The 14431-nt window shown below is 39.5% G+C and overlaps 1 protein-coding gene across 2 annotated transcripts in view; it reads left to right on the top strand.

Annotated features, from left to right (window-relative positions):
• Nucleotides 1-14431, top strand: part of prmt3 (protein arginine methyltransferase 3) — a 50958-nt gene that overhangs the window by 17776 nt on the left and 18751 nt on the right. For both annotated transcript variants that reach the window (XM_018683323.1, XM_018683322.1), the window contains exons 11-13: nucleotides 4200-4278; nucleotides 10953-11140; nucleotides 13922-14008. In XM_018683323.1, coding sequence (XP_018538839.1) covers nucleotides 4200-4278; nucleotides 10953-11140; nucleotides 13922-14008 — 354 coding nt within the window. The remainder of the gene's footprint in view (nucleotides 1-4199; nucleotides 4279-10952; nucleotides 11141-13921; nucleotides 14009-14431) is intronic.

Below are 14431 nucleotides of genomic sequence, written 5' to 3'. Positions count from 1 at the left end.
AAATTCTGAGAACAGTAAGAGGCTGAGCCATTACAGAAACACAGACATACACGTCACACACATTGCTACATATGTTGCAGCTGTAGCTTACAGCTAATGTCTGAACATCTGTGATGTCTGTGCAGCCTGTTTTGTGATAGTAAAGAAGTAATTTACCATTTTCGGTAAAATGCTTCATGTCCTAAAATCATTTTCATTCAATCTTTAAATGTATTGTATTTTGCAAAACATGGAAATCATCGTAACATCTACTGATAAAAGCACATGATGTTCTTACCATTGATTTCAGAGGAGCCACTGCTTCTAATAACCTTGTAGCTATACTGCAAATTACTTATCTTTCCCTTTCATCTCTCATTTGCATGGCTTTAAATGGAAATGAGGCTGATATTGAAACCTGCACAATATACACTCACCAAGCATTAACACAGTAAAAATCTATTGCAGGGACGTGTGTGATATGTTTATGCTAATTTGGTGTAATCTGACCATAGACTAGTATAGACTAGGCTTGTTGACGTAGAGGTGCTGCCTTCAGGGTTCAGTGAAGCATGGAGGCACTCCCACACACACACACACACACACCCAGTAACGAACACATTCATTCATGCACACCATCTCCTTTATTTTGCCTTGGCCCTCCCGGGACTGGAAGTGATGATGATCTGCAGTAATTGAGGAAGACGTGTGTTGAATGCAGAAGCAGAGAAGAGGTATTGGAGGATGGAGGAAAGTGTAAACTGCTGATGCAGATTTTGTACCAAAATGCCTCTTGGTACCTGTAATTGACAGCCACTCAGTCTCCCGAGGCTTGATGGACATGGAATCTGTAAAATATAGAACACCAATCTTTTTCTCCTATTTGCCTCTGGCAACCAGGAGATAAGAAAACATTGTGACACTAATTATAAGAATTCTCAATGTAGATTTTATGCAGTAATACACATACTTAACAGCTTTTTGTGTAAAGTTAAAGGCACTGATAACTCAATCAAACAGGCAGTTTTTGACAAAAGTAACATAGTTGTAAAAGTGTGTTTGCTATTTTTCTGTGAGTGTGTGTGGTAGCCCACTCAGGGAAATGTGTTTTATATGCTAATTTTGTTAATGTGTATAAGCTGCTCCAGCCCATTCTCATTAGGTTTTCATTAGTCTCTTTTATGGAAATGCACAGTGACTATACCGCAGAGCAGCCCCTGCTCCAGCCTGGCTGCCTGACACTAAACAGAGCTGTTCCCTCTCACTAACTCCTCCACCTGTCTGTGTCGCTAAGCCCGCAGACGGACGGATCGATTGGTGGAAATGGTATCAAAAAAATTAGTAAATAAGTCTGGTGTTGAGATCTAATCTAGTTTCTTTTAACACAAGTCAATAAAGATAAGGTGGAATGAGATAAAAGAGAAAGTGAGGCAGATAAAGTCTTTCTTTTTCTATGTGCTATTTTCACCTGATTATCTTCAACAACTAACTAATTTCTTAAACTAGGTGGATCACTAGTCTTTAATTCACTGGTATCGATCAGCTAACATGTCAGCGATAGCAGATACATCAAGATCGTTATACGATACAGGACAGTAAAACGGCCTTGCCCTTAACCTTTAGAGGAATACTTCAGTATTTTGACAATGCCACTTACTGTGTTTTTTCACTGAAACATTTGATTTCACTTTAATCTCTGTGCATTCAGTACAGAGGTAATGACCTGTTTAGCTTCGTCTAGAAAATTAACTAGGAAAACTGGTGAGAAAATAGCTAGCATAGCTTGCTTTCAAACAAATCCAAAGGTGTGTATGTATGCATTTGAAATCTGTACAAATCTGAATTATTGTGGTTTAATGGGTAGTTAGCTTACACATTGGATTCTTCTGTTCTCATGATGATGTTGCTGCCTTTTCACAGTTGAACAAATCCTAAAGGACTGTTTTTTTAATATAAGTAGTTAGCTTGTTAGGTAACACATCATAAATAAGACAGTTTTGAAGTTAATTGCTTGAAGGTGTGAAGGTTTTTTTTCTGTTTCCACCTGCTCCTACTGTTTGTGCTAAGCTAGGCAAAGGATGTAGTTTATGGTGTAACAGGCTCAGTTTACACTCAGTTAATACTTCTCCTAAATGATCGACCCCACTTGTAAACCTGCAAACTCACCCAACTTCCACCAAACTGATCCTTGCTTGAGAGATTGTACTGGCCACCATTACATACAGCATGTTATGCTTTACTATCTTGCTGTTCGTCACGCAGGTTATAGGCATGGTGATGGATCTTCTTATATTGGCTTTTTAATTAAAAGTTTAAGCTCATTCCTGACTCACTGTTGGTCAGCGTTTGATGAAACTGTCAGGGATACATTTGAATACTTTATTCTCATAATTAAAATATCAACACTGATGCCCTGAGGGATTCCTGTGTATCATTAAAAGTCCAGCCTTGTAACACCTTTATTGTTATAAAAGACAGTTGATGTGACTGAAACAACACGTAGACATTTAGCTGTCTGTGTACTCGTTGTTTAAAGTTAAACTAATCATTATATCATCCTCGGTCAAACTTTAGCAGTTTTGCTCCAGGCCTGGTCCTCCTCACATACCAGTCTAATGGCACAGAAATGGATCTGTGTTTTTGGTAATTAATATTGCAGATGCATCAATTAGGGAGGTGTGTTACATGCTGCAGGCAGGACATGGGGGTGGCAGGAATCCTGGAGCATTGTTGATGATGAAAGTAAAGTGTGACTCTGCTTTCAGGCATCTCTCTTTCTCATATCCTCTTTCCTTCAAGTGAATCAGTGTCCTGTGAAATTGGGCTCTAAATTACGAGGCCAGTGTACTCTGTGTGAGGGTTTTTTAAAAATGACCTGCTCTGCCGCTAAGGACATCGACTGGACCTCAACAGTCAGCAGCAGACGATCTGCCAGTCTGACTTTGGTTTGAGACCAGTCCACCGTCGATAAACGGAGAATGTTTCCCCTTATCGCTCCACGGAGAATGACTCGGTTATATCGGCTTCATCGCTGTCATCATTATCAGCTCAGGCGTATGACAGAGATGGTGACGATTCTGGAGTTAGAGTTATAAATCAGGGCTGTTTCCCCCATCTGTCTGCCGCTCGCTGTCCTCTCTTCTCTCCAATAAAATGTTGTCTTTATTTGAATAATAAGGCCCTTATCTCACTGAATTACTATTCAGCTGGCCACTGCATTCTCTCTATATCACACTGTCCTCTCTCTCTCCACTTTCTCTTCATCATACAAACACACACACACACTCTCCTCATTCACTCTTTATCTTCTTTCCTGGCCCTAACCTCTCCTTGTCCCTCTTTCTCTCTACTGAAGAGAAATCAGGCATATTAGATTCTTAAACAAATGTATTTTTTCTATTGTATTGATGAGTTCACACTACAGATTATAAAATATGTGAGTAAAGCTCTTTGTCACCACATTGATTTCTCATTGTTCTCATCATACTTTTATGAGTCATGCTGTGATAAAAGCATTCATTGTGATGGAAAACAATATTCAAATTGAAAACTGAATGATCCAGAAGAATTGATGAGTGCTTTTGCTCCTGACAGAGCCACTCACTGAAAGGAATTTGGGTCAGAAGTTACAATAAAATGTTCATGTACTGATTTTGCTCCACCTCTTTGTCCCTGATAGAGGTGCACCCTCCCATATGTTTAAACTGGCCCCAAATGCTGTGCTTACAAATAACACACTGAAAGGGCCAGTGTCATAGCTTGAGCTTGTTTGATTGGCTGATCTACTGGTTGGAGGGGTAGCAGGTAGAAAAAGCCATTTGTCAGCAGTATCTGCCACTCAGGTCAAAGCCAACAAGATGTGGACAAAACTCAATTTCAGCATTAATGAAATAATACCACGGTTAATGTGCAGACTACTGGAGCAGAACATGAGGTCAGCCCAGGGTCAAACCTTCAGGATGCTGGGTGGCAGACCACATGGGCACGTCACTCGATTCACAGTCACTGCTAATTCAGATTTTCACCGTAGTGATGTAGGATTAAAAAAATAATTGAATTGTCCAGCAGTTCTGTAGCCTTCTCCTGACCATGGGTTTATTACATGCCTTTGAACTGTCAAAGATACCAGATGATACTGAATGAAAAGCTGCTTTTGTTTTTTGTTCAGTAAACTTTTTGCAGAAGATCCTGGATAGTAATGTGTATTTCCTCTCTTCCAGGGTTATTTCTTGCTGTTTGAGTCAATGTTAGACTCTGTCCTGCATGCCAGAGACCTCTACTTGGCTGATGGTGGCTCAGGTAGGTCACATATTCTTTCTCCTGTTAAGTCCTTACCACAGAATTGAGGAAGCACAAAGGATGGTTATAATCAATGTGTTGGTGATCGTCAAAATTTGTTCCAAAGTGATACTTTAGTTATTTTAATTTAATTTTTAAATATCAGCTCTCAGGTATATGTCATATGCCCTGTGAAAACTCAACTCTTCAGGGATTAAGTTTTTGGTAATGTTTTGTGAATACATTTTTCATTTTAAGAGTGAGGAAACACTGGTTGTCGACCAAAGTGGCATGGGTGGAGTTGGGGGAGCGTCAATAGGCGTGGCTCTGCTATAGTGTCATATCGGGCATGGTTTCCACTCCATTTCATGCAGCAGTGACACAAAATGTCACATGTAACAGCAGCATCATAAACAATACAGACAAATAAATACGTATTAGATATGGCATATAATTAAATGTTTCAAATGGAAAAAGGTACTTTACTGTCTCTTCCAGGGTTAAACAGCAGTGATAGACTAAACTAAGGTTTACCACAGCATCTCCACTACCTGCTGCTGTTTAATTATCAGCTGATAGCTATTCAACCTCAGACCTGCAGCGCTTGCTTCAATTTATACAGTACAATCCAAGAAAAAAATGAAATGTGTGCGGGAATTTCTGTATTTCTGACTTAAAGGTGGGAAGGAGGATTCCGCCTTCTAATCAGAGCAATAGGGGTGGTGTAGCAAACAGCTGAGTGGGAATGGTTCAGTCAGTGGGGAGGCTCAGCAGTTCACCTCAAACTGACACACAGCTGTTTTAAAGACAACTTGTCTCCTGTATGGCTGGCATGAAGGATGGGCGGAGAGGAGAGATGTGTGTACAGTGGTTGAGTTTGGCTTCTGTACTTTCTCATTTTGCCTCAGTGGCAACTTGGCAATGTTGGTTTGACCTCATATTTTGCTAGACATGCTATTGTACTTTTGGCTTACTTTATTTCATTTGATATGTCACATATACATAAAAGAAAAAGATAAAAGAGATGGAAAGTAAGAGATAAAAAGATAGATATTTTAAATGGGGTATTTGAGTCAATATAATGAAACCCTGTATTTCCCTGACATGTATGAAAAGACTTTTTCCTTGGGGATTTGCCTCTGTGTGTGTGTGTGTGTGTGTGTGTGTGTCTGTGTGTGTCTGTGTGTGTGTCTGTGTGTCTGTGTGTCTGTGTGCGACTATGACCTCCCTCTCATGTCCCAAGGAGCCACTAAAGGCAGTGTGGTGGAACCGTTCCTTAGTTGGGTCACATTTGGCACAAGCCATTAAATCTGGTCAGTGGCAGGGATTGGAATGACCCCAGACACACACACATGCACGCACGCACACACACGCGCGTGTGTACACACACACACACACACACATACATACATACATACATACATACATAGAGAGGGACAGCCAGAATGACAGCACCTACAGAGACAGATCTGTTAGCAAGGGAGTTTGGACAGGAGAAGGTGTGACCCGAGTGAGGCAGAAAGTGACAGGTCAGATGACACCGTATGGTTCGTCATGAGCCTTTAACCCCAACACCCCCAACACAGGCTGCTCTCACCGGACCTACTGCCAGCAACCATTGTAGGAAGTGATGTGAAAACACAAACAAGCACTGTGTGCCTTCTCTGATGCCACTGTAATATGGAAACTGTTTTTTCTAAGCTTTACAGCTCTCAGTACATATTCCCAGAACAAATAATATATCCCTCCATGGCTGTTTGTTGTTTATATTATGTTATATCACATCCAAAGGGAATCTTAAACTTTAAGTGAGTGGTTGTCATATGCGTTATTTTCAGTTAACCAAACACCTCCAAGGGAGTAGTCTTGTTGCATCAACCATTATCAGTTGTTTCCTGACTATGTCTTCCTCTATTTATTGTAGTAGTAAAGGAACGTTTTTCACTTTGATGACCATAGTCTCCACACAATTTCTATTTGAATAGAGTGCGTAGTCTTAACTGATATGTGGATGATGGTTATATTTTGATGACTTGCATGTAACAGTGGTGTAAACAAATGACTATGGTTAGGGTTATTACTTGGAGCCGGGACAGTCAAGTTGTTTCATGTTGTTTCTGATGCAGTAATAGCAACAGGTTACTCCTCTCTGATTGGTTGATTGGACTTCTGGTTTTCATGTTATTGGCTGTTACAGCTATTCTCTGTGAAATTACACAAAACTGAATTAAATTAGTAATTCATTGAAAATTGCCAATTGTCAGGAATTGTATGCTTTTTTGATGAATACAGTTTATTTATTATTCCTGCTTCAGCATATATGGTGCCAGGCATTAAAAAGAGATTAGTTACCTGTGTCAGTGCTGTGAGTGGAGGCTCCTCCATATTGTTATTTTTGTTCAGCGATAAACATGCCCCAGGCAGTATTTATGTGCAAATCTGTGAAGCAAATATCCCTGAATTTCAGCACAGCGAGACTGTGCCTTAATGTAATAACCAAAACAAAGGTACATACCATAACTTTTTAATTTATTAGCTGTTGATCCTAATACAGTAATCATGTCACATTACACTTATTAACTTCTATTCTTAAGTATATTTCAGAATTTGAGTGTGTGTGTCCATGGCTGTGCTGAGTTATTAGTTCAGTCCTGCAGCACTGCTGCTGTATGTGTGTTTAAGCTACATTAGAAGAGAGTTACAGCGGCTCCCTCATTCTCCCCACTACATTAACCTCCCCTTCATCCTTAAATGTGTCCCTGCATGCCTGGCACAGCACAGCGTCCAGGGAAAAGGGATCTGTTTTGTCCCATGCCCCCTCCCACACCGTCTTTCCCTCTTTCACAGTCAGCCAATGGGGGAGATGGAGAGAGCAAGAGAAGATGGTGGAGAAGGGGGGGCATGACAAACGGGCTGTGAGCAGCGAGTCGAGAAGGACGCAGATGTCAAAGCCATGAATCTGGGGACGCCCATGTACTCCCCCCCCGTCTTTCTCCCTCTCCATCCACACCACAGCACCCCCTCCCTCACCTATTCGTCTCTCTGTCTCTATTTCTTTTTCAGTGTGTCTCACAGACGGGCTTGTCCCGATTCTGCCCAATCAGCAGCTCTCCCCCCTCCTCTCACCTGGCCCTCATAATTACTCACTTGGTTCAGTAATCAGAGTAAAATGAAGTGACAAATCTGCTGTTTGCGTGCATATGCGTGTGTAAATATGTGTGTGCACAGTCATTAGGTATTGTGACACTCACAGGGTCATAGGCAGGCTTCAGCTAATAATGAGAGGCCATGAGTTGCCCATCACTGAGCCTGTCACCATCCATTCACACATTTTATGGTCTGACATGTCGAAGGTTATGTGAGACTGCGCATTAACACACGTGCCAGGCAAAATAAATAAAACATGCTCATCGGAGGATTGTATTTTTTAAAGAATATAAAATAGCTGTACAAATGTTTGTGGTTTGCTCCTTTATGGAGCTTGTTGTCTGGGGCCGGGTTAGTTTCACAGCAGTTAGAGCAGATTCCATTTCTCTGGATGATTTTTTGCTTCCTCTATCCACCTCTCTACCTTTTCTTCTTCCTTTGAAATTTTATTTTGAAAAGTGCTACTTACAGTGATGTTTGTTTTAATGGCTGAAAAAATATCAAAAAGTTTATAGAAACTTCTCAAACCATTCCTGTTTTATAATCAGTTTCTCTGCTATCCATAGGATATTTAAACAATTTCTCGAAAATATGGATAACTATAACTAAAATATGGATAAACTGGCCCTATTTCAAAGCTCATGTTAATGTCAGTGCTGTGTTTGGGAGGACATTGATCAGTTTGTCACCTATAGCTAAACTTAGTATGTGGTAAGCTAAGGAGTCTCAGGGGCTTGTGTTCCCCAGCTGTGCATAGCACATAATAGGAAACTGAAAAAAGATGTTTGCAGCCCTATATTTCCATAATATGACATGGGCTATTGTGGGAACCCATCAAAGGAGTTTTCTGTTCCCCGTACGGTTCTCAATATATTTGGCCTACAATGGAAGGAAGTTAGAAGCTATTAGGGTTATGGGGTTGTCAAATTTAACACAAACACAATAGGAGAGTATATGTGTGTAAACGCTATATTGAACTGGGGGGACATAAGACCTTGGGACCATAGGAACTTGACAACATAGATACGCTCCCATAAGCTAACAAACAGAGCTCAGAGAGGAATCTGGGGTCTTTGCATCCCAGCTAAGTGCATATTTAAATGACTGAACTGCTAACTGATGTTGCTTGACACCTACTGGCTCTAGATTATTTTAGTAGAGCAAATTCTTTGTCTGTCTGTATTATTTGTCTCTATTGCTGCCGCTGACTGCTTACTGTTAGTATGTCTGATTGGTGCTGCGAACAGTTTGTTATTGCTGTCTATGATTGCTTCTGCTTAATCTTTTCTATTTTTCTCTGCTGTTGCTTGTGCTCTGTACTTCCTGTCACTCAATGCCCACATTTTGGGTGCTATTCCTTAGTTGTTGCTCCCTTTTTTGTTCTATAAATTATTTTTGTATTTTATGTTATTTGATAAACCTTCTCTAGCTCTCTGCTGTTACTGCTGCTTATGTTAATTGTTTTTGGCTTGTGCTTGGTGTTACTATCAACTATTGCTCCTGCTAATGGCTGCTACCCAGATTAAATAGATTAAAAAGTTAATGTTATATACCAATATTTCAACTATCTGACATATTGTCATGTATGTGAATAACACCGAAAAGTGTTGTGGCCTGCAGTACTTTATAAGATTTCTTACTGGAACATCTACAATTGGGATAGCTATATTATTACTAGCAGCAGTAAGTTGTATGTCAAAATAATAAGTTTGATGTGTCTGTATGAGTTTATTCTAAACTCTGGTTTAGGCCCTAGGCCTCTGTGTTTGCTAATGTTACTTCTCAGTAGGGATACCAATGGCTTCAAGCATCTCATCTCTGACTTAATCACCAAGCATATTAGCCATACAAAGGAATCTATTCAGATGTGAAAACACAATGAAAAGACATTAAGGCTCATGTTTAATGCTCATTTTAAGACATGGATAATGTTCATTCAATAGTGTTATGTAATATGAGGAGCAACAATAATCGCTGCTTTTGCTTGGTATTCAGAGCTTTGAAAAATGAAACTAGAAACACAGATCCCCAGTGTCTGAGTGACAGCTTCCATCTTCTAAGAAAAAAAGGTTTCTGAGGCCAAAAGTTCAGGTCAGGTCAAAGTGAAAAAAAAGTGTGACCAAAATATAGCCAGGGTGATCCCCAGCAGCAGTCATTTCTCTGAGGTGATAGAGACACTTTCAACTGTAAAACCAATTGTTCTGGTCACTGGTTCAAGATTCATAACATTTGAACCAACTCCAAATCACATGAATCTCCAACAGTTCAAAAATGATTCCACCTAAAGTAAAGACTCTGTGGTGGGCTAGGATCACCTCATCTTTTTGCTGTTTTTCCTCATTCTTTACCATAAAGCATAGTTACCAGTGTTACTATTAAATGACTGAGAGATCTCAACCAAGTACAAGCAGGATAACAGTTTGATGCTGTGCAACGCGGCCTACCACAAGTGTTAAAGGATGCTGTGGTTGCTTTTGTCTTTGTGTCTGTTCGAAGAGGAAAATAAGGCATTTTTTCACCTCCTCTGTTGTAATGTAATTTTTGCACCACAGAAAACTGACTCATTCAATTTAAGGTTCATAATATGCCCACTATAACCGTGATCACAGCCTCGGGAGGAAAGGGAAAATTGTTGTGCATATCTGTTTGTCAAATGTTATAGTATTTGTGGACATGTGAATGAAACCAGTCCATTTCTGTACACGTTATTATACAGCATGTGGCCAAAAGTATGTGGACAGATAATGCGGAGCTGTTTTTCATACGGTAATATTTTAGACATTAGTGTGCCTCTAAATTTGTGGCAACCGTTTTGTTTCAAACCTGGAAAAGCTTCTCTGAGGAGTGGAGACTGCTCTCATAGCACGTTAGCGCCCTTGGTTTTGGAAGAAAATGTTAAATAATCCAGTGTAGTTCTGATAGGATGTCCAAATGCTTTGTCCAGGTGTCGACATTTCAGCCGTACAGTGTAACAGAGTGGAAAGTAAGAAGTATGAAAGTAGGACGAAATGGTCATCAGGCCATGTTTTGTTCACATGTGATGGATACAGTCATTACAGCAACCTCATGAAATTGATGCAGAGCTCCACTCCCACAAGATGTTAAGGCCTTTTGATTAAATTTGTTGAATGATTTGTAAGCCATTAAATTTGTTGATATTAAGCACGTCTCAGCACAGAGAATGGAAGTTTGCCCACCCTTTCCTTTAGTTATGATTAATGGTCCTCTGTTTTGAGCAAACACATTCACTCATAGGTGACTGGGCAGCCTTGCAATAGTTTAGCACACTGTAACTGCATTTTGAGATGCAGTGACCTCCAAAAATATGGACAGTGACACATTTGTTTGGTTTTATTTCTTTCAGCTGCATAGTGAATTGTTAGGAGCTTTTTAGTAATGTTCAGGTTCAATCTAAGTACATTATCAACAGACCAGTGGTCATACAACAGACTGAGATGCTTTTGTCTTTCTATATTTTGCCAGTTAGGAATTTGGAAGAAGATTAAGTTGAAAAGTTGACTCCCCTTTCTCCTTTCATTTCTCCACAGTCTATCCAGACCTTTGTAACATCAGCCTGGCGGCAGTGGGTGACACACAGAAGCATCAAGACCGCATTGCATTCTGGGATGACGTATATGGCTTCAATATGGCATGCATGAAGAAGGCTGTGGTGCCTGAGGCTGTGGTAGAAGTGGTGAAAGGAGACACACTCATCTCTGAACCTACAGTCATACAGGTAAACATGATTGTAGGTAACATTCAACCCAAAGTGTAAAGTCCTTTAACAATGCAGATATTTGAAACAGCAAGTAGCCAATATGGTTGATTAACACTAAGTGTTTCTGAAGTAACAATAAAATGCATGAGGGTGACTTTTTTATTAGTTCTAATGTGTTTTCTGCATTTGTATGAAACAGAAGAAAAGAAAAAATAAATTTAGTTTGCATAACCTCATACTGTATGTCAGTCTTAAGTTGTACGAACTGTGTCTAGCCCTGCGATAAACTCTTCTGCTGAGAAAATGAGAAAATTTTCTTCTATTTTTTGGGAGGAAAATATGTGTTGATAGAGCTCTGGTTCCCTACCTGAGGTCTCGAGATGGATTTAAAGGGTCATGACATAATTACTGGATTAGATATAAAACAGAACAAAATTTTGCTATACAAAACTGTTGGTAATATTTGGTTATAGGTCAGTGGCATGGAAAAGGTTAGGAAAAACTGATCCAAAAGTAGGAGGAAAATATAACAGTTTAAAGGGTGATTTTGCAGTGCAACCACAGTGTAGTCCAGATTCTTCAGTTTTGTGTTTGTTGCTACTTCCATGGCAGAGATCACAGTGGGTCCTCAATTTTGTCATCTGTGGATGACACTAATTACCCAGTACTTGATAATTAACACCTGTATCAGACAGATATATTGGTAAACCAGTATGGAAGTTAGTCCTGTGTGTGTGCAACACACAGACCCACCACACATAGGAAAAATTGAGTTTGTGGGTCCAGGCTGTTAGGGCACAGACAGAGAAAGAGAGCAGAAGTAGCTGTGGAGGGAGAGATAGCGCCTTGAAGGTGTGTGTATGTGTGTGTGTTTGTGTGTTTTATAGTGATGCTGTTGTACTGGGTGATTGATCTATCTAATCCTTGTTTAAGTTCCTCTTAAGGAAACTTCATTACTCTCAGACCCCTGTGGATAGAGCAGTTTTCACTGGGCTGATGGGAGAGCACACACATTACGCAGAGATAAAACAAATACACACACACATACACACACACACACACACACAGTGCCACATGTAAGAACATAGATACCTCTCCTGAATCTTTCTGTATAGGAACATTCTCATACCACCGTGTGTTTCTTTGCCGGTTGGCACGTTTGCTAAGTAGCATGTCCTCCACCCATCTGTGGATGTGATGAATGAGGGGAGAACTTGATATAATGGAATTTGAATCCTCTAATCGATAGTTTCTCCCCTCCAGTGACAAATAGACAGCCCCTCTGCCCAAATTACACAGACTCTCATCTATTGCCTCCCGTTGATACGATCCAATAACATTCCATTAAGGCTGGCTGCTATTCCGTAAAATTGAGAGCCCTTTCATGGAATTATAAATTCCTCCAAAACAGATGAGTTTTTTTGTCAGCGAGAACTGATAGGAATGTTTAACTTGCAGCCAAATGAAGTGGTTTTAAACCTGTCTTATATAATATGTTTCATGTTCAGAGTGATAATTTTAACACTTTAGAAAGTAATTTTACTAGCGTGTGTGTTGCTCAAAGCGTCTCTTAAAGGTACAGTGTGGTTCACATGTAAACCTACACATGTTAATTGTGTCAAAGCGGTTGTTGTGTTGATCTCAGTGGGTCTTATCATTTGTGTGTTCACTGCCACCAGCAGAATTGCTGTGTTTACCATACTGCGCACTATGTTTACTGTCTGCCATTTTATGTGAGTGTCATGAACCACTCCCTCATTCACCCATTCAATAATCCCTATTTGAAAAATAAATATAATTATTGGATTTTATTTTCATGTAACTTCCAACAGTGGTGCATGTTCAGCTGAACATTCTGGTGCTATTAACAACCATTCATGGCACAGTTCTACACTTAACTGGCATTGTAACATCCACCATTTTGTGAGATTTGTGACCAAACGAATATTGACATACATATTTTATGTACTCCCTCAAATGTTTTGTGATTTGTGTTTTGGTAGACTTTAGTTTTCCTATGACCAGCTTGCTGCTAACCAAGCTAGCTACATAGCTGTCTGGTGCAACATGTGTTGCTAAGTCAACAATTAAAGTAAATGTTGAACAGCTGTTGTGTATTTTTTATGTCTATATCTGCAAGATTAACTAACCGAGCTGTACCTCTTATGACAACTTCATGTTGATCTTTTAATTTATTTGATAGCAGCCATGAATCGATTCTTTCAACACCTTTTAGTTTGACTGTTTATCCAGTCTCATTGTTTTCAGATTTGTAATCACTGTCATTGACTTTGTTGTCCAGTACTGTTTTTACAGCTTCACAGTTTCACTAAAGGCAGTCCAGCGTCTTCAACCTTTATTAGAAATGTGTGTAGCTTGCAGAAAATCTGTCCACCTACATATACAGTGAGGGCAGAAGGAGATGTGAATTTGCAGTTTATCATTTTTATTGCAAACAGAACCTACAGGGGCCTTTAAGTAACCTGAATTTTTTCTTGTCGACTGTTAGCTGAGCAGATGTATTTACCATGAACTTCAACCTGTATGATCCTCTGACCACTTTACTTGTTTCCTATTTTTAATGCCCAGAATATGGAAAATATAAAACTCAAGTCAAGTCATTAACTAGCAAAGCAAGCTGCAGTGTTAGATTGATAATCATATTCCTTCTATACCATCTGCATGTTTGTGCTTATTGTTTGGTGTTATTTATATTGCTTGATCATTGTGTCATCAGTATTTTTTATTTATTTATTTATATATTGGTGCATCATAGTATGTGTTTTTGACTTTCAACAGACGATTGACTGTAACAGAGTGTGCCTGTCTGAGCTGGAGTTTGCATCAGATTTCTGCTTGAAGATAACAAACACTACAGAGTGCACGGTAAGTAACAAACACATATATGTATGATAACCGCTTGCACACTGAGTAATGTGCACAAAAAATCTATAAAATATTATGGGCAAATTCACCTGGGAAAGGTGCAAAATGTCTTATAGATAGGTGAATTTGTTTCAACTCTAGTTTAGTCCAACTAATAAGTATTATGGGCAACGCCAAAAAAAAAAAAAAGACCTGAAAAAAAAGTTTGAACATCCACTGTTACCATCTGTCATTTATCAGAGATATTGTGCAAAGGGAACAGGGCAGTACAGACAGCAAAGACATCAGTCAGGTCATGTTGATGGATTATGTTTCTGTGTTTAAGAGAATGTCTGTCAGGTGGATATTTAATAGAGTTTCAAATCGAATCAGAGTAGTGAAGCTAATGCGTCTTTGAATTACATGTCATAGAACATGGTGAAT

The sequence above is a fragment of the Lates calcarifer genome, linkage group LG2 (assembly GCF_001640805.2).
Source record: "Lates calcarifer isolate ASB-BC8 linkage group LG2, TLL_Latcal_v3, whole genome shotgun sequence".
Taxonomy (NCBI): Eukaryota; Metazoa; Chordata; class Actinopteri; family Centropomidae; genus Lates; species Lates calcarifer.
The sequence above is the reverse complement of the archived record's forward strand: the minus strand, read 5'-3'. Positions and strand labels throughout refer to the sequence as shown.